Source organism: Bos mutus, chromosome 9 (genome assembly GCF_027580195.1).
Source record: "Bos mutus isolate GX-2022 chromosome 9, NWIPB_WYAK_1.1, whole genome shotgun sequence".
NCBI classification, from domain to species: domain Eukaryota; kingdom Metazoa; phylum Chordata; class Mammalia; order Artiodactyla; family Bovidae; genus Bos; species Bos mutus.
This window is the reverse complement of record NC_091625.1, coordinates 26,138,690-26,156,982: the sequence shown is the minus strand read 5'-3', so window position 1 is coordinate 26,156,982 and position 18,293 is coordinate 26,138,690. Positions and strand designations below refer to the sequence as shown.

Genomic DNA, 18,293 nt, shown 5'->3' with positions numbered 1-18,293 from the left:
GATTGGACCTCGGTGATATCCAAAAGAAAAATATTTTTATGCTTGTGGATTATTTTAATGAACTATAGAAAGTGGGTATCAATAAATGTATTTACAAAAAAGAAAATTGAAAGCACCGCGGACCTCAAGCCGGCTTTAGACATCGCTGGGCAGAGCACGCGCCCTGAGCCCGGAGCGCGCGCCCCCGGCCCGATGCCCGAATCGGCCGGCAGGTGGCGCCCAGCGGTGGGCTGCACCCCCGCGAGGTCTGGGCCAGGTAGACTGAAAGGGGCGGAGGTAACCCGGAGCGGGCAGCGGAGGCCGCCCCTCGGCCCCCACCCCCTCCACGCCGCGCTCGCTACACGCGTGCGGGGAGAGGACGTGGCCAGCTGCGTTCCGAGATCCGGCACCGCCGCTGCTTCTCCGCCAGGCGCCGGGCGTCCCCGCTACTCTCAGTCCTAAATCGGCTACTATGGAGGCGCAGGCTCGAGGTGAGTGGTCGCCGATCGCCCCGAGGGTCAGGCCCTAGGGCTCCCAAAGGCCCTTTCCCCTCATCACCTAACTTTGCTCCCCGGCCGAGCGGATGGGTGACCTCACCCCATGTGTCCACCACTCTACTCCTCCCCGCGCCTTCGGGACAATTCCTGCTCCCCCAAACTCAGGATGTGCTGTGGGCTGGGGACCAGTGGAGAGGACCCTCGACAGGAAACGCGCCCCCGGATTGCTCGACTTCTTTCCCAGCCAGTCGCGCTCGCGCTTCCTACACCCCGCGGGCACCCGCAGGACCTGTTGGGCAGGGTCCGGAGAACGCCTTTCGTCCCCTTCTTCCCGCCGCGAGTAGGGAGGGGCCGCGACGACTCCTGCAGTGCACGGTGGGCTCGCGTCCTGCACCTCCCGAATCCCGGGCTGAGCGCAGCGCGCGCCGAGGTGCTAGCTCCGCGGAGACCCCGGGTCTCCCGGACACGCGAGGGGTTTGCAGCGCGGGGACCTGCCTTCCGAGACCGGGGAGTGCGTTACCCGCCCGCTGATTTTCGCAGCTCGACGCGAGTCCCGGTTTCCTTCGGTCGGGGGGCGACCTCTGCCTCCCTTGGCGCGCGGGGCCTTCGAGCTCCGGGGGTCACTGGCTCCAGGAGCCCGAGAGGGCTTCACCGAGGGCAGCCTGGTGTCTTGAGGTCGCAGCAGAGAAGGGTTAGGGAATCCCGATGGAATCGTGCCAGAATGGAAGTAAATGGTATATGTAAAGAAGCAGAGGTGGACGAATGTGGAGCAGGAGACTGGAGTCTGACTCTATAGAGTCTCTCTTGGGAGCAATGCCGAGAATGAATGAATGCGAGTTCAGCTTTTTTCGGGCTTTAGAACAATCATCACCACCTTTCTTCCACGGGAAATTCTATGTAGGCTTTTAAATAAAATAAGAGCCCCGTTTAAAAAGTTTAAAAAACGAAGAGGTTCATGGCCCTGTGTGCTCCCTTTTTAGGGGCTTAAGTGTCCTCCTACATGAGAGCGACTTGGCAGATGCTGGGTCTGGAGTCACCCAACAGGTTTGGCTGCCAGGCTTACAATGGTCTGAACAGCACGAACCATCCTCATTCTTTCCATCAGCCAAGATCTTGTCCATAAAGCTGCTGCTTCCAGTATTTTTCCTCCACTGTCTATCTAAATAGGAAAGGTGAATGCAACCAAGGGTGGGGAATTTTTCTATGTGTGCTGTGTGCTCAGTCCTGTTGGACCCTTTGCAACCCCATGAACTGTAGCCCACCAGGCTCCACTGTCCATGGAATTTTCCAGGCAAGATACTGGAGTGGGTTGCCATGTCCTCTTCCAGGGGAAATTTCCCAGCTCAGGGATCAAACCTTTGTGTCTTGTGTCTCTTGCACTGGCTGGCAGATTTTTTACCACTGTGCCTCCTGGGAAGCCCCTGGGGAGCTCCTTAGTCTAATTCAAAAGTTGAGATCAGGTTGGAGGCCTTCACTCCTAAACTGAAGCAGGTAGGAACAGCTGGAGCTTTCCAACCTGCTTTGCCAATGAGATTTGCAGTTTTAAATACAGGCCCTGGCCCAATCCAGATCCAGCAAACTGGAATCTCTGGGGCCTGGGCATGGGTATATTTGAAAGCTTCTCAAGTGAATCCGTTATTCAGTGAGGTTGGAGAGAAAAACTACAGCAGAGTGGAAACATTCATCAGATTGGACCCACTGGTGTTACTGGTTTGCTTTACTTGTGAGATTTACTTAACAAACACTTCAGTGCTTTCCTTTGCCAAGCACTGTGCTAGGAGGAACAAACATGGCCTGGATCCCTGCTTTGTGAAATTTATAGTAGAGGAAGAGACGGACATTAACTTGAGAGTTATTTGATAACTAAACAGAAAAATTGCAACCATCTAAATGATAAGAAGAGGACCGCAGTGTAGTGAGAGCCTGAAGGAAGCTCCCAGCCTAGTAAAGTAGTGAAGTGAAGTCGCTCATTGTGTCCAACTCTCTGCAACCCCATGGACTGTGGCCTACCAGGCTCCTCCATCCATGGGTTTTCCCAGACAAGAATACTGGAGTGGGTCACCAGTGAGAGCCTGAAGAAAGCTCCCAGCCCAGCAGGTGATAGTCAAACCAGCAGAGTTTGCTCAGTGTCCCTGTTTCTGCTCTTTGTGCTTTACATGGGTTGACTCACTGCTTCACAGCAGTTCCATGAGCTAGGTAGTCTGGTCCTTCCCATTCTCCAGAAAGGAAACAAGCCAGATATGTAAATTCCTTGTAACAACAAGTATATAATATTGCAGAGTGGATGCTGTAAAGGCCCACTCCCCACACAAAGCCTACCACTTTCAGAAGAGAACTAAAACTTAAGTCCCTACCTGCTCGTACTTTCTTTGGCCCCCTCTGCCTCTTTCCCCCTTCATGTGAAGCCCTCCTAGGGAGACTGGAATAGGGTGATGGTCAGCCAGGGGGACAAAAGTGAATAGAGTTAAGAAATACTTGGGAAGAAAAAAAACGGTAACTTGGATTGGCTGTGAAGGATGGCGGGTGACTTGGGAAGGAAACAATGGTAACTTGGATTGGCTGTCAAGGATGACTTTCAACTTTATAGTTTTACAATCTGGTGGATGATATTTGCCCCTTAAATTCTCATCTTCCCAGTACATTAAGTTCTCCATTTTCAGACTTTTTTTTTTTTTTTGGTCAGTTAAGCAGCAGACATAGTAAGTTCTTTGAAAATGAAACATTTCACAAAATGTTTATGGTTTATATTAAAGAGATCTTCTTTCTATTTGGTACATTTCTCTGGCTAAATAATTGCCTCTTAGATTCTAAGAGAGTCCTGTAGTTTCCTAAACGCAAGCTTCTAACCTTAGCACTGTTTATTTTAGATTTATCTAGAGAGGGGATTGCTCCTCTTTCTGCCCTTTGATCTAGAGAAAAGCAAACATGAATGTGATTAAGTGGTCAGTGCTATTGAGATGTCCTCAGGTACTTTATAGTACCTCTTCCTGGAAGAGGGTCTGGCAACCCACTCCAGTATTCTTGCCTGGAGAATCCCATGGACAGAGGAGCCTGGGGGCTTCCAGTCCATGGGGTTGCAAAGAGTAGGACAGGACTGAAGCGACTCAGCACACACTTTATACTACAGATGCTATGGACTTCATTTACACACAAATCTCCATAAATGCAGTAGTGGGTCTTAGAAGTGAAATGCTGCTGTTAGGTTCTTTGACTTTGTAGAAGAACAGATTACTTCCAACAGAACAGGAAGACATTCTGGGAAGTTGGCAGAAGGAAAAACACAGAAGTGGGGTTAGGAACAACTCCACGAGGAGAGGCTGGAGAACTGTGTGCCGTGAGAGGCCCACAAGAGGCTATGTTGCCCGTTGTTTTCCCGGTACTAGAGAATTTTGCTTTAATAAAGTTGATATATTAGAGAGAATTTATTTTGGAATGTAGCATTTTCCTGAAATATTTGGCAGTCCTTTAAAGAAGGTTCCTTTTGGAACCACCTTTCATATTTCATTACTCTAGAAATTAACTTTTTGTCTTTCCCAATGTCTTGAATGTTACAAGGAAAAATTTCACTTAATACTTATATGTATTCAGATTAATGATTGTGTTAGTGTCCTATGATTGCTGTAACTGTAGGGTAAGGGAGTTAGAGAAGGCGAGGTTCGGAAAAAGAACGAGACCAGCACTTCACAGAAACAGGTCACCTTTAATGGGGCGAGAAGGGGCAGCAGTCAGATTAGTGAGCTGCTGCACTAACCCAAGAAAAGAGTCAGTATATATAGGCATATATGTGGAAAGCTACTGTCTTAAGGCGGCCTGTTCTTCTCCAAGGTCGTTCGGAGTAGTTTTGTCTTAAATGGTCGGGGCAAGGAATTCTGGATATTGGCCAGAGGCTGGACTGGCTGGGAGCTGGGCATAATCAACCTTAATGTCCATTTTTTTCTTCTTTGTTTTGCACAGAATGGTGGGGGGGACCTGGAGGGGAGTTTTAACTCCAGGCTATTTTGAGCCATGTAACTTTCCTTCAGTAACAAATTACTACAAATATAGTGGCTTAAAACAACAGAAATGTATTCTCTCACAGTTCTGGAGGCTTGAAGTCCAAAATTACCATCACTTGAGAAGCAGAATTAGGACGTCAGCAAGGCTTCGATCTTTCTGGATGCTCTCAGAAATACTTCTTCCTTGCCTCCTCCAACCACTGGTCACATCTCTTCAGTCTCTACCTTTGTGGTCCCATTGCCTTCTCTTCTGTCAGATCTCCCTCTTTCGCTCTTCAAAGAATATTTGTGATATTTCATTTAGAGCTCACCTGGAGCGTCTAAGATAATCTTCCCATCCCAAGATTCTTTTCCCATAAAAGGTAATATTTACAGGCCCCAGGGATCAGGATCTGATATCTTTGGGGACCAATATTCAGCTTATAGTAACTACTTTTTATATTCAGACATTCTATTCAGGAGGATTCTCAGAAGTCCATGAATGACTTAAAGTGATACATGTCAGATTAAGCCTGTTTGCAGATTCCATTAAAGTGAAATGTCATGTTTATCTTACGTTCCTCTTTGCTCACAGGACGTTTGTTTGGAGTCGTCTTGTTCCAGGAAGAAGTCAGGGCATTTTATACAGACAAATGAAACACAGGAAGATAATGTAAGTTAGATGAAAGAAAACAAACAGATAAGAACATAAAATGAAGCAAAGAACGAGCTCTAGAAAAAAATAAATACAGTTGTATCCTTTTTATTAATATTCCATGCAAACAAATTCTTGCTTTGTAAGCAAAGCATATTATTGTTTTTTTTTTTAACAAAACAGTAAAATAATCCCTTCTTTCTCAAAGAGCAAGAGGTTAAGTCTCTTATATTGTAGAGATCAGAGTACTCAAAGAAAAAGAAATCTGTTTTCTACATTTCAGGTTGTACAATCGTAAACCTCACACTATGGAAGCTAGGTATTACACCTTTTGATTTATGACTTTTAAAAATATTATGAAGAGTATTCTTACTGTCTTCAAAGCTACTTTCTACTGTTTTACTTTCCCTCTAAAAAATTTTAAAGTAGGTAGTGATGTATATATAAGATAAAGTCAATCATTTGTAACAAATCATATACTGTTAGGCTTCCCTGATGGCTCAGTGGTAAAGAATCCACCTGCCGGTGTAGGAGACACAGGTTTGATCCTTGGACTGGAAAGATACCCTGGAGAAGGAAATAGCAACCTACTCCAGTATTCTTGCCTGGGAAATCCTATGGACAGAGGAGCCTGGCAGCCTACTGGTCCATCGGGTCACAAAAGAATCAGACACAACTTAGCGATTAAACAGCAGCATGTACAGTTGTTGCAATTAAATTTTTTATAAAATGGAGTCACACGAACCATAGATATTATGTTGTTGTTGTTGTCATTCAGTTGCTAAGTTGTGTCCAACTCTCTGTGACCCCATGGACGCAGCATGCCAGGTTCCTCTGTCCTCCACTGTCTCTAGGAGTTGGCTCAAATTTGTGTCCATTGAGATGGTGATGCTATCTAACCATCTCATCCTCTGCCGCCCCCCTCTCCTTTTGCCTTCAATCTTTCCTAGCATAAGGGTCTTTTCTAAGGAGTTGACTATTCATATCAGGTGACCAAAGTATTGGTGCTTCAGCTTCAGCATCAGTCCTTGCAATGAATATTCAGGATTGAGTTCCTTTAGGATTGACTGGTTTGATCTCTTTGCCATCCAAGGGACTCTCAAGAGTTCTCTCCAGCACTGCAGTTCAAAAGCATCAACTCTTTAGTGCTCAGCCTTCTTTATAGTCTAACTTTATGGTTTTTATGGTCAAACTCTCATATCCATACATTAACTGCTGAGAAAACCATAGCTTTGAATATATGGACTTTTGTCAGCAAAGTGCTTTTTAACGTGCTGTCTAGGTTTGTCATAGCTTTCCTTCCAAGGAGCAAACTTCTTTTAATTTCATGGCTGCAGTCACTGTCTGCAGTGATTTTGGAGCCCAGGAAAATAAAATCTGTTACTGTTTCCAATTTTCCCCCATCTATTTGCCATGAAGTGTTGGGATGGGAAACCATGATGTTAATGTCTTTAATGTTGAGTTTCAAATTAGCTTTTTCACTCTCCTCTTTTACCCTCATCAAGAGGCTCTTTATTTCCTGTTCACTTTCTGCCATTAGAGTTGGTATCATCTGTGTATCTGGGGTTGTTGGTATTTCTCACGGCAGTCTTGATTCCAGCTTGTGAATCATCCAGCTCAGCATACTAGAAGCTATTTTGAATTGCATTCCCTAATATGTGCCTTGTTTTCTTAATACTTTCTGGCAGGCAGAATTTGAGAAGTTGCTTCAAAAAACTTAGAAGTATATGAGTCCATTTTCTGGTCAATCATAAGATTTGGTACTTGGTGTTAATATGTTGTTGCCTGTATTCTTCACAATACAACCTCTGAACTAAGTCTGCATTTTTATACTATGGAACTGAGACTGAGCAGACTTGCTTACTTCCTCTAATTTACCAGCCAATGTGTGTGGTGAGTGGTTTAGTCATGTCCGACTCTTTGTGACACCATGGACCATAGCCTGCCATGCTCCTCTGGGCATGAGATTTCCCAGGCAAGAGTACTGGAGTGGGTTGCCATTTCCTTCTCCAGGGGATCTTCCCCAGCCAGGGATCGAACTCATGTCTACTACATTATAAGCAGATTCTTTATCTTCTGAGCCACCAGTGAAGCCTAGGGAACTAAGTAAATAATAAATAAGTACTTTAGCAACTATCCTTTAAAATGTGCAAATCATCTATACTTAAAAACTGGCAATTGGAGAAAAGAGGGTGGCAGCCCCAGTTACCAACCTGGCTTGCTCTCCACGTATGTCAATGTTCATCATTACTGCAGTTGTGGAATGTCCCCAGCAACACTTTAAAGCCACCTCCTAAACTGAGTCAGGATGCAGTTAAGAACACATGAAGGATGACCCTAAACTGTGGATTTTCAAGCCTGTCATTCTACTTGTCATTGAATGTTTATGAAATGAAGTGTAATGTATTTAAAATCTATGCATTAAATTAAGAATCATTATTAATGCACCAGGGAAGGCAATAGAACATTTTAATGAATTTGAGTTGGCTAAAAGAAAGCTTTGGGTCCTCAAGGAAAGATGAATTTTAAATAGTTTCTCACAGTGTGAGTTGTTTATAAATGTTGCATTTTGATGCAGAGCATGTGAAAGTCCCAGAATAAAACCATAAATCTCCAAGAATACCCCTTTATCGCCAACCTATTACTTCTTCAGAAGACAAAAATCAGATGCTTGGCTATTTGTGCTGTAGCCAAATGATGTACCACATACCGAAAACGTGTGTATATATGTTACATCTCATCTCTAGACTTAAATCTAGTTATTTGCACCTTACACAAATTACATTTTCTCTGACATATATCTAAAACGCAGAATCCACCAAGCCCTTGGAAACTGCAAAATGCAATTTTTTTATAATTAGACACTTCTTTTGTCAATCATTAGCAAAAGCAGCTTGTCAAGGATCCTGGAAACAGAACTGATTCATTCAGAAGAAAATGATAACTATGGGTACAATGAGAGGGGAGTCTCTTCAGATTTCTCTATTTCAGAGGCTCTGGCTGTTGGGTATTTACTTGTTTGTTTTCCCCTGATTTCCACCCCCTGTATGTGAACAAGCTGAGAGTAGCGATAATGAGAACAGTAAATAATCTATAAATATTGCCAACACTTGGGATTTCAGAATTTATGTAGGATTCATTTCTACATGAAGACATCATGGAAAGATGGTTCCCTTACTTAAGAGTTGAGACAAGTCAGGAAGAAATTGAAGTCTTTGATCCTCATTATTCCTCTTTTGATACCCCAGGATCCATCTTCTTGCTTTCTGCAAAGTTTATTTCAAATGATGGAAAGGTTCTTATAAGCACTTACCCATTTCTCCTAATTCACACATTCCACGAAGGACATTACTGACAAGGAAAATGTCTGTTTATTGTGGACTTAGTGTGTGCTGGATCTGGTTCCAATTGCTTATATGAGATGTTCCATCAGGTTTCCAGAGCCCAATGACTCTGTACCTGAAAGAAGGAAGCTTATTCTGAGGATTAGGACTCGCATTTGTCACTGTGACCCTTGAGAGAATGTATAGAGGTAAGAACACACATGCAGAACTTTTTTGAAATATGATCTTGCTATTTTGGGAGAGGAGAGTGCTGAAGAATTGATGCTTTTGAACTGTGGTATTGGAGAAGACTCTTGCGAGTCCCTTGGACTGCAAGGAGATCCAACCAGTCCATCCTAAAGGAGACCAGTCCTGGGTGTTCATTGGAAGGACTGATGCTGAGGCTGAAACTCCAATACTTTGACCACCTCATGAGAAGAGTTGACTCATTGGAAAAGACCCTGATGCTGGGAGGGATTGGGGGCAGGAGGAGAAGGGGATGACAGAGGATGAGATGGCTGGATGGCATCACTGACTCGATGGACGGACGTGAGTCTGAGTGAACTCCGGGAGTTGGTGATGGACAGGGAGGCCTGGCGTGCTGCGATTCATGGGGTTGCAAAGAGTTGGATACGACTGAGCAACTGAACTGAACTGAACAGAACTGATCTACCAGCCCAAAGGCAGCTGGTTATTCCATGGTAGTGCTCAATGCATATGCCTTACGGATTCTCTTGCATGCAGGAGAAGGGCTGAACGGAGACCTTGGCCTCTCCTTTCCAGAAATGATTTTGGCATCTGAGAGAGAAAGGCCCTTGTATTTACAAACAGAAAATCTAATACATTTGAAAAGCAAATCTTGTATTGGAAAAAAAAAAGTGGGTTGAGTACCAGTAAAAAACAGAGGGAAAACACACGTCTAAAAATCGATTCATATATACATTTGAAAAGAATTGGAATCACAATATTACCTACCCCGCTAATGACTTACATTCTTTTTTTTTTACATTTAAAAGTATATTTTATTTTTGAATTGGAGGATAATTTCTTTACAATGTTGTGCTTGTTTCTGCCGTATGACTATGCAAATAAGTCATAATCATGTATATATCCCCTCCTTCACAGTCTGCCTCCCCCCTCCCATCCCACTCAACTTAAATTCTTTGATTATGTATGTTATGGGGTTGCTGACTTCCTTCATTAAGAGAAATGGACAAATGATAGTGGTGTTAGCACTAACATTTTTTATTCTGTCATCTTTTATTTAGTTTAAAAAATTTTTAATTTATTTATTTTTAATTGGAGGATAATTGCTTTACAATGTTGTATTGGTTTCTGCCATACATCAACAGGAATCAGCCATAGATACATATGTCCCCTCTCTCTGGGTTGGGGACATCTGAACCTACATATGAACCTCCCTCCTACCCCCAACCCCATCCCACTCCTCTAGGTTGTCACAGAGCACAGGGTTGAGCTCCCTGCATCATACAGCAGATTTCCACTGGCTATCTATTTTACATATGTTAATGTATGTATTTCAAGGCTACTCTCTCAATTCATTCCACCCTCTCCTTCCCCCGCTATGTCCATTAATCTGTTCTCTACGTCTGCATCTCTACTACTCCCTACAGATAGGTTCATCAGTATCATTTTCCTAGATTCCATATATACGCATTAATATATGATATTTGTTTTTCTGACTTACTTCACTTTGTATCACAGGCTCTAGATTCATCCACCTCACTGGAACTGACTCAGATTTGTTCCTTTTTATGGCTGAGTAATATTCCATTGTATATATGTTCCATAACTTTTTTATCCATTCGTCTGTCGATGGACATCTAGGTTATCCTATGTCCTGCTTATTGTAAATAAGGCTGCAGTGAACATTGGGGTGTCTTTTAGAATTGTGGTTTTCCCAGGTTTTTTGCCCAGTAGTGGGATTTCTGGGTCATATGGTAGTTTTATTCCTAATATATTTTTTAAAGAAATCTCCATACTGTTCTCCATAATGGGTGTATCAATTTACATTCCCACCAACAGTGCAGGAGGGCTCCCTTTTCTCCACATCCTGTCCAGCATTTATTGTTTGTAGATTTTTTTTTGATCATGGCCATTCTGACTGTTGTGAGGTGATATATATCTCATTGTAGTTTTGATTTTCATTTCTCTTATAATAAGCAATGATGAATATTTTTTTCAGGTGATTATTAGCCATCTGCATGCCTTCTTTGGAGAAATGTCTCTTTAGGTCTTCCTCCCATTGTTTGATTTTCTTGTTTGTTTTTCTGATTGAGCTGCATGAGCTGCTTTATTTTGGAGATTAATCCTTTGTCAGTTGCTTCATTTGCAGTTACTTTCTCCCATTCTGAGGGTTGTCTTTTCACCTTGTTTATGGTTTCCTTTGCTGTGCAAAAGCTTTTAAGTTTAATTAGGTCTCATTTGTTTATTTTTTTCATTTATTTCCATTACTGCAGGAGGTGGGTCATAGAGGATCTTGCTGTGATTTATGTAAAAGAGTGTTTTGTCTACGTTTTCCCTGTGAGCGTTTTATAGTTTCTGGTCTTACATTTAGGTCTTTAATCCACTTTGAGTTTATTTTTGTGTGTGGTGTTAGGAAGTGTTCTAATTTCATTCTTTTACACATAGCCGTCCAGTTTTCCCAGCACTACTTATTAAAGAGACTGTCTTTTCTTCACAGTATATTCTTGCCTCTTTTGTCAAAGATGAGGTGCCCATAGGTGCATGGGTGTATCTCTGGGCTTTCTGTCTTGTTCCATGGGTCTATATTTCTGTTTTTGTGCCAGTACCATACCAGCATCACTTGGCACAGTTGCTCAGTCCCTCCTCCCTGGAGCACTTTGTTCTCTTGGTTTCCAGGATGCTAAGCGCTTTCCCCCTACTCCTTCACAAGCCCTGCCTCAGTCTCCTTTCTTTCTATCTGCACTCATTCTCTTGGTGAGCTTCTCATACTTTTAAATTCCATCTGTAAACTAACAACTCCCACATCTGTTTTCTCAGCCTGGACCTGGCCCCTCACCTTCAGCCTGTTCACTTGCTGTCTCTACATGAATGCCTAATAAGCATCTTGAATGTAATGTGTCTGACATTGAATTTCTGATCTTCTTTCTTGGAAATAACCCTAGAATCCTAGTATCTCCCAAAGTTATCCACATCTCAGCTAACAACAGCATTTCAACCACAGTAGCCCCAAACCTATCCTTGGAAAGCTTTTGTTTTGGGGCCCCCCGCCCCATCATAGCCCATTTCCAGTCTGTCATGCTAGCTCTACTTTCAAAAATATGAAAGTGTGTGTGTCAGTCGCTCAGTCGTTGCCAACTCTTTGTGACCCCATGCACTGTAGCCCGCCAGGCTCCTCTGTCCATGGGATTTCCCAGGCAAAAAGACTGGAGTGGGTTGCCATTTCCTCTTCTGGGTGGGAGGTGGGTGTGGTCTTCCCAACCTAGGGATCGAACCCAGGTTTCCTGCATTGCAAGCAGATCCTTCACCATCTGAGCTACCAGAGAATCCGCCTTTCAAAATATGCCTAGAGTCAAATGACTTGCACCCTCTCTGCACCTCGCAGATGATGGTCTGGGCCACCATCATCTCTCACGGACTCTCTCCTGGAGTTTCCTAGCTGGTCTCCCTGCTTTGGCCCTGGCCTGTCTTCAGGTTGTTCCTCCACATGGTGCCGAGAGTGACCCTCTCAAAACACGTGGCGCCATGCCACTCATCCCTTCAGGACTCGGCAGTCAGCTCTCCTTTCGCTCAGGATAAAGGGTGGGGTCCTTGCTGTGGCCACAAGGCTGCGCCATGATCGGTCCCCCTTCTTCCTCATTTCCTCCCTGACCTCATCTCCTAATGGACTCCTGAGTTCCCTGGGCTGCCTCCTCACAGCCTTTCAACTCACTGAGTCTTCTGCCTCAGAAACTCTCCCTCGGCTGCCTCCCCGGCTCGTGTCCTCATCCTCGTTTCCAGTCGGGGTCACCCTTCGTCCTGGCAGCCGGGCCCTGTTGTGAGGAGACAGTTCTCTGTTGGTCTCTCGAGTTTCCGCACGGCTGGTCTTGGGAGCAAAGGCATTCACTGCTGATTCTCCCTGGACTGTCTTTTCAGGGAGGTTTTGCATAGCAGGCAGCCTTGGAAGACAGAGACCGCCTCCCTTAGGGGTAGATAGGTTTACCGTCCGAGATAATAAAGATCAGGACTCCAGCGAGACCCAGTGTCTGCGGATCTGTATAAAATCAGAGCATCCTAATCTCGGTGTTGGTCTCAGAAACTCATCCCACTGTGTAATCAGACAACACCTGGCCCTCAGCGTGTCACCCTGCCAGAATTAGGGCTCAGGGAACCGGTGCAATAATGTTACCATGGCTACTGCTATCACTGTGAGTAATAAATTCTCTCTGTTCTGTGACCCAGGAGTCGGGTGTTTTCTGCCAGCAGAAGCTGGCAGGCTAATTTGTTTGTTCGCCAAGTGGGGCGAAATCCAACCCTTCACAATTCGTGACACCCATCCTGAGCCATTAACTTCAGACGGCCCCGTTTTAGGCTTCGACTAGCTGCGCCTTGTCCAGAGTGAGCACCTAGAACCTGTGTCTCTTCTTCTAGGCTGTCTTCTGGGTACCCAGGACTCCAGAACACTCTGCGTAAACAGCCCTCAGTGGGCTTCCAGGCTTACGTGTCCCTTCGTGGGTGGACCATGCTGCCAGCATGAACAGTCTTCATCCTGAGCTATGACAGAGCTGATTGTTCTTAGAGGTGGCAGTGGTGTACGGGCAATGCACTGCTTGTCAAAGTGTGATCCCTTGACCAGCCTCATTAGCTTCACCTGGGAACTTGTTAGAAATGCATATCCTTAAAGCCCCACTCTGGGCTTCCCAGATGGTGCTAGTGGTAAAGAACCTGCCTGCCACTGTAGGAGACATAAGAGATGAGAGTTCAGTCCCTGGGTTGGGAAGGTCCCCTGGAGCAGGGCATAGCAATCCACTCCAATATTCTTGCCTGGAGAATCCCATGGACAGAGGAGCCTGGTGGTCTACAGTCCATGGGGTCACACAGAGCTGGACACGACTGAAGCTACATGCATGCAAGCCCCATTTCTAGACCTACTGAAACAGAGACTTTGGAGACGAGCCATCTCTGTCTCCAGTGCCCTTCCAATGATTCTGATGCACACTCTGCTTGAAACTTCTGATATAAACTCACCAGGCTAGGTTGCTGCATGCACGTGTATGGGAGCCCCTACTTGTGCTCATGGTGGACAGACCCCAGGGTGACCCCAGTGAGGAATGATTTCTGGTTTGCATACCCCTGTGTGATCCCTCCGCCTGGATTTCAGGTCTGTTTGCTCACCTCTTGCTCAAGAGGTTGGGTCAAATGTCCTTTGAGCTCCTTTGTTCGTGAAAGGCTCATTCAAATTCTTTATCACATGTTGCTTTTTAAAAATAAAAGTACATATACATGTATGTACCAGATGTCCCAGGTGGTGCAAGTGGGAAAGAACCCGCCTGTCAGTGCAGGAGACATAAGAAACTCAGCTTTGGTCCCTGGTTCGGGAAAACCCCTGGAGGAGGGCACCGCAACCCACTCCAGTATTCTTGCCTGGAGAACCCCATGGATAGAGCCTGGCAGGCTGCAGTCCACAGGACTGTAAAGAGTTGGGCATGATTGAAGCAACTTAGCATGCATGCGTGTGTGTGTGTGTGTGTGTGTGTGTGTGTGTGTATAAAGCTGCTGTTCCTATATATATATACACACACACACAAAGCTATAAAGCAGCAATAATGGAACTATGCTCATTTCCATTTCTATGTGGAAAGCTGCTGCTGCTAAGTCGCTTCAGTCGTGTCCAACTCTTAGTGACCCCATGGACTGCAGCCCACCAGGCTCCTCCATCCATGGGATTTTCCAGGCAAGAGTGCTGGAGTGGGTTGCCATTGCCTTCTCCGAAGTTTACAGCCAAATTAGATATTTTCTTTTCCTAACGTGATTCCTAAAATTTAAGTCTGGCTGCTGGTCCTTCGCATTTAGAGAATGACTGTACACCCACATAAGCTGTCTCTCCAGGCTGAGGATATGAGTGTGTCATGTGGGGAGAAGTCAGGAGGAAGAAATAGAAGAAAAAAGGAAAGAGGTTCTGGCATATAAAGAGACTCCACCCTAGTGGTGGGAACACAGATGTTGTCTCATAGAATTGAATTCATGAACTGAATTGAGTTCAGTTACTTTTTGGATGTGTGAGTTTTAACTTAAGTCTCAGTTTTCTCATATGAAAAATGGTGAGAGTGGTGGGTTTGGTGATGACTGAGACAATGCCCATGAGGCACTTTGGACAGTGCTTGGGTACTATTCCAGTAATGAAAAGGAAATGTGAGAGTTATTTATTAAACCAAGTCCTTTCTTATGAGCTTACCACCCTATTTTTGTCATAGCAGTTAGGTGTCAAGCTACTATCTTTAATGCATTCTTTTATCAGAAAACTCTTTGGATTTTGTACACCACCTACCATGCGATTAAAAATAGCTCTCTGGAGCTAAGGAAAGATGAGTAGGTTGAAGATAGAAATAAATATATAAGTTGCTGAAATTTGGATATCTGGCCTGCATGCAGAGTTCTTTTCTGGAGTGTAAATTTTACCTAGTAAAGCACACTGCAATTTTGCTAACAAGAGGGTATTTTAAATGATTGCTCCTTTGGTCCTTCTTGGATCAAAACTTAGAGATAGGCAGACATACAAAGCCGTGTTCATCATTTGGACACATTTTGAGAATGTGAGTGCTCAGTTGCCCAGTTGTGTCTGACTCTTTGTGACCCCAGGGACCCGCCAGGCTCCTCTGTCCATGGGATTTCCCAGGCAAGAATACTGGAGTGGGTTGCCATTTCCTACTCCAGGGGATCTTCCTGACCCAGGGATTAAACCAGCATCTCTTGTGTCTCCTGCATTGGCAGGTGGATTCTTTACCACTATCGCCGCTTGGGAAGCCATTTGAGGATGAATGAGTTAAATTCTTTGCTTCCATTTCTACTGCTTCTCCCATAATAATTTCATAGATCATCAGAGGCGGGGGAGTGCTGGCAGCGCTTATCTTTTCAGATGGCAGATCTTCTTTCTGGTCTTTTGTGGTTTGGATGTTGATTATTACAGCGCAGCCTTGCTGAAGCAATGCGGAGCCCATGGAGCAAGGTGTGTGTTCTGGGTGGCAGGCCTTTGAAGGTCCTGGTGTCTGTTGCTTAGCAGCATGCTTGAGATTTCCGAGTATTCTGAAAAGCTCCTAATGACAAATGTAGGTTTCTGCTCTTGCTATTTCAGAGGTTTCAAAAAATAAGGCACAAATGAAAACTATGTATATATATAAATATATATGTGTGTTCTGTGCTGTGCAAAGTCACTTCAGTCATGTCCGACTCTCTGAGACCCTGTGGACTGTAGCCCGCTAGGCTCTCTGTCCATGGGATTCTCCAGGCAGGAATACTGGAGTGGGTTGCCTTGCCTCCGCCAAGGAGTCTTATATGCATATATATTTTATGTATGTATATATACCTATACATATATGTATACATATACATATATATATCCATCCCAATCTATTTCCTTTATTCTGCCTTCTTTTCCTTCATAGCACTATGGCATTTCGTATTATGTATAACTGTTTGTCTCCACTTTCTCTCAACTATTATTTAAACTCCTTGAGGGAAGGGAACTTTGTCTTGTTTATTTTCATGTCCCCAGTGTCTGGAACAATAACTGGTCCATGGAAAACACTCTGTAAATACTTGTGGAGGAAACAAATATGAAGGAGTGAATAGTACTGAGTGGATAACATCTTATCTAACCCCAGCAGGGTGTAATAGGGGATGAACATCTCAATTTTTATAAGAAATGGCTAGTTTTTAAAAAAAATTTTATTGTAACTTTTCATCAAATCTTTCTAAATTAAAGAAGCGCTAGTAAGAGGGATGGGCTTCCCTGGTGGCTCAGCAGTAAAGAATCTGCCTGTAATGCAGGAGATGTAGGAGACATGGGTTCAATCCCTGAGTCAGAAAGATCCCCTGGAGGAGGGCATAGCAACCCACTCTTAGTATTCTTTGCTTAGAGGATCCCATGAACAGAGGAGCCTGGCGGGCTACGGTCCCTAGGGTTGCACAGAGTCGGACATGACTGAAGAAAGTTAGCACACACGCATACAGTAAGAGTGATAGTAAGAATTCTCAGTATTCTTTCTTTGTCATGATTATCTCCAATATTGAAGTACCGAAGACGGTATTAAGCTTAGGAGTTGAGGGATGGCGATATAAAAATAGAAGCTGGGGAAGAACTAAGTTGCTCCTCTTAAGAAAAGGAGAGTGAGAAGACTCTGGAGAGGGTGAGGGGGAAATACAGGAAGTAGGGAAGGAAGGACCCACAAAGAGTGAGCCTTGGAGAGAGAAAAGGAAATACAGCAGGAAACAAGAAGAGATGCCTGGAGGCTGATGAGAGAAACTCAGGACAAGAGGTACTTCTAATGGCACTTTCCCGGGAAATGAGATCAATCACCTCCTAATTTTCCCCGTGATATCTTGATTCAATTCTTCAATTTCTTTTTTAAAATGGAGTTTTTTTGGTAAGACAGCTCGAAAGAAAAGAGGTCACTGGACACCTGATATATATTTGACAAGCAAAGAAATAGATACTGGGTTTCTCCCAGTCTCCATTAAGGCACTATCAAACAAATACATAATAGACTTCAGGATGAGCTGTGCAGATGAACCGTGTGCCCTGGGTTCCCAGGTTTTCCTGGCTGTCCTGGTGCAGAGTCCAACAGGGCACTGGAGGGACCAGAAAGAGAGACTGTAACTCACTCTTGTGAGGATGCTTTACCCGAGCAGCTGATTTTCAGTGCAGTGGGAAACCTTGCATCAGCAATACTTGATCATGCTGTTTTACCTGGACAAATGAAAGTCTCATTCATAGAAATAAAAGCTACCGGAATTTGGTAGCATTTTCTCCTGTAATGTGCGGGTGGCCTGGTCTGCTTGCTCTTTGATAGAGATTTATGAGAAGATATGTCTTTATTCTTACATCCACTCCACTTATTTCCTTCTCTGAATGAGCCACCTGTCCCAGGTCTTTGCTGATGGCCTGTGAGGGTTTGAAATATTGATGCATATGCATCCATTTTTCTCCCAATTTCACTGACCTTTCATTGAAGAGTATTTTTAGCTTTGTTGAGAATTTAGGGCAAATTCTGATTTCTGAGGGATCTCTTAGAGAAATATCAGACTTTGTGGGTATTCTTTTAGTTTCATAAAACTCAAGATGTATTCTGTAAAATGAATATTTGGCTCAGGATTAGCCTTTATACTAATGAAGTTGCACACTATGAAGTAAATTTAAAATAAGCTCCCAAGGAATTACTGTGTGATGTGAAAGCATATTTGTTTGGTAAAATCTAATCCTAATACCGGAGAAGGCAATGGCACCCCACTCCAGTATTCTTGCCTGGAAAATCCCATGGATGGAGGAGCCTGGTAGGCTGCAGTCCATGGGGGTCACTAAGAGTCGGACACGCCTGAGCGACTTCACTTTCACTTTTCACTTTCATGCATTGGAGAAGGAAATGGCAACCCACTCCAGTGTTCTTGCCTGGAGAATCCCAGGGACAGGAAGCCTGGTGGGCTGCCATCTATGGGGTCGCACAGAGTTGGACATGACTGAAGTGACTTAGCAGCAGCCACAGCAATCTTACTACAAATAGATGTAATCATTTTGATAATCAAATGTTTGTTGAGGCCCTATGTAAATACTACCATTGTGCTGTTAAAATGTCTCTGACTTCCTAGCAGATACAGTAAATGCTGCTGCTAACACATCAGCTTTTTG

At 44.2% G+C, this 18,293-nt stretch overlaps 1 protein-coding gene across 3 annotated transcripts in view; it reads left to right on the top strand.

Annotated features, from left to right (window-relative positions):
- The first annotated feature begins 236 nt into the window (after positions 1-236).
- Positions 237-18,293, top strand: part of TPD52L1 (TPD52 like 1) — a 90,240-nt gene continuing 72,183 nt past the window's right edge. Inside the window, exon 1 of one of the 3 annotated variants that reach the window (XM_070376294.1) lies at positions 237-470. In XM_070376294.1, the coding sequence (XP_070232395.1) occupies positions 452-470 (19 nt within the window). In that variant the 5' untranslated portion in view covers positions 237-451. The remainder of the gene's footprint in view (positions 471-18,293) is intronic. The other 2 variants (XM_070376295.1, XM_070376297.1) reach the window with 2 other exon arrangements.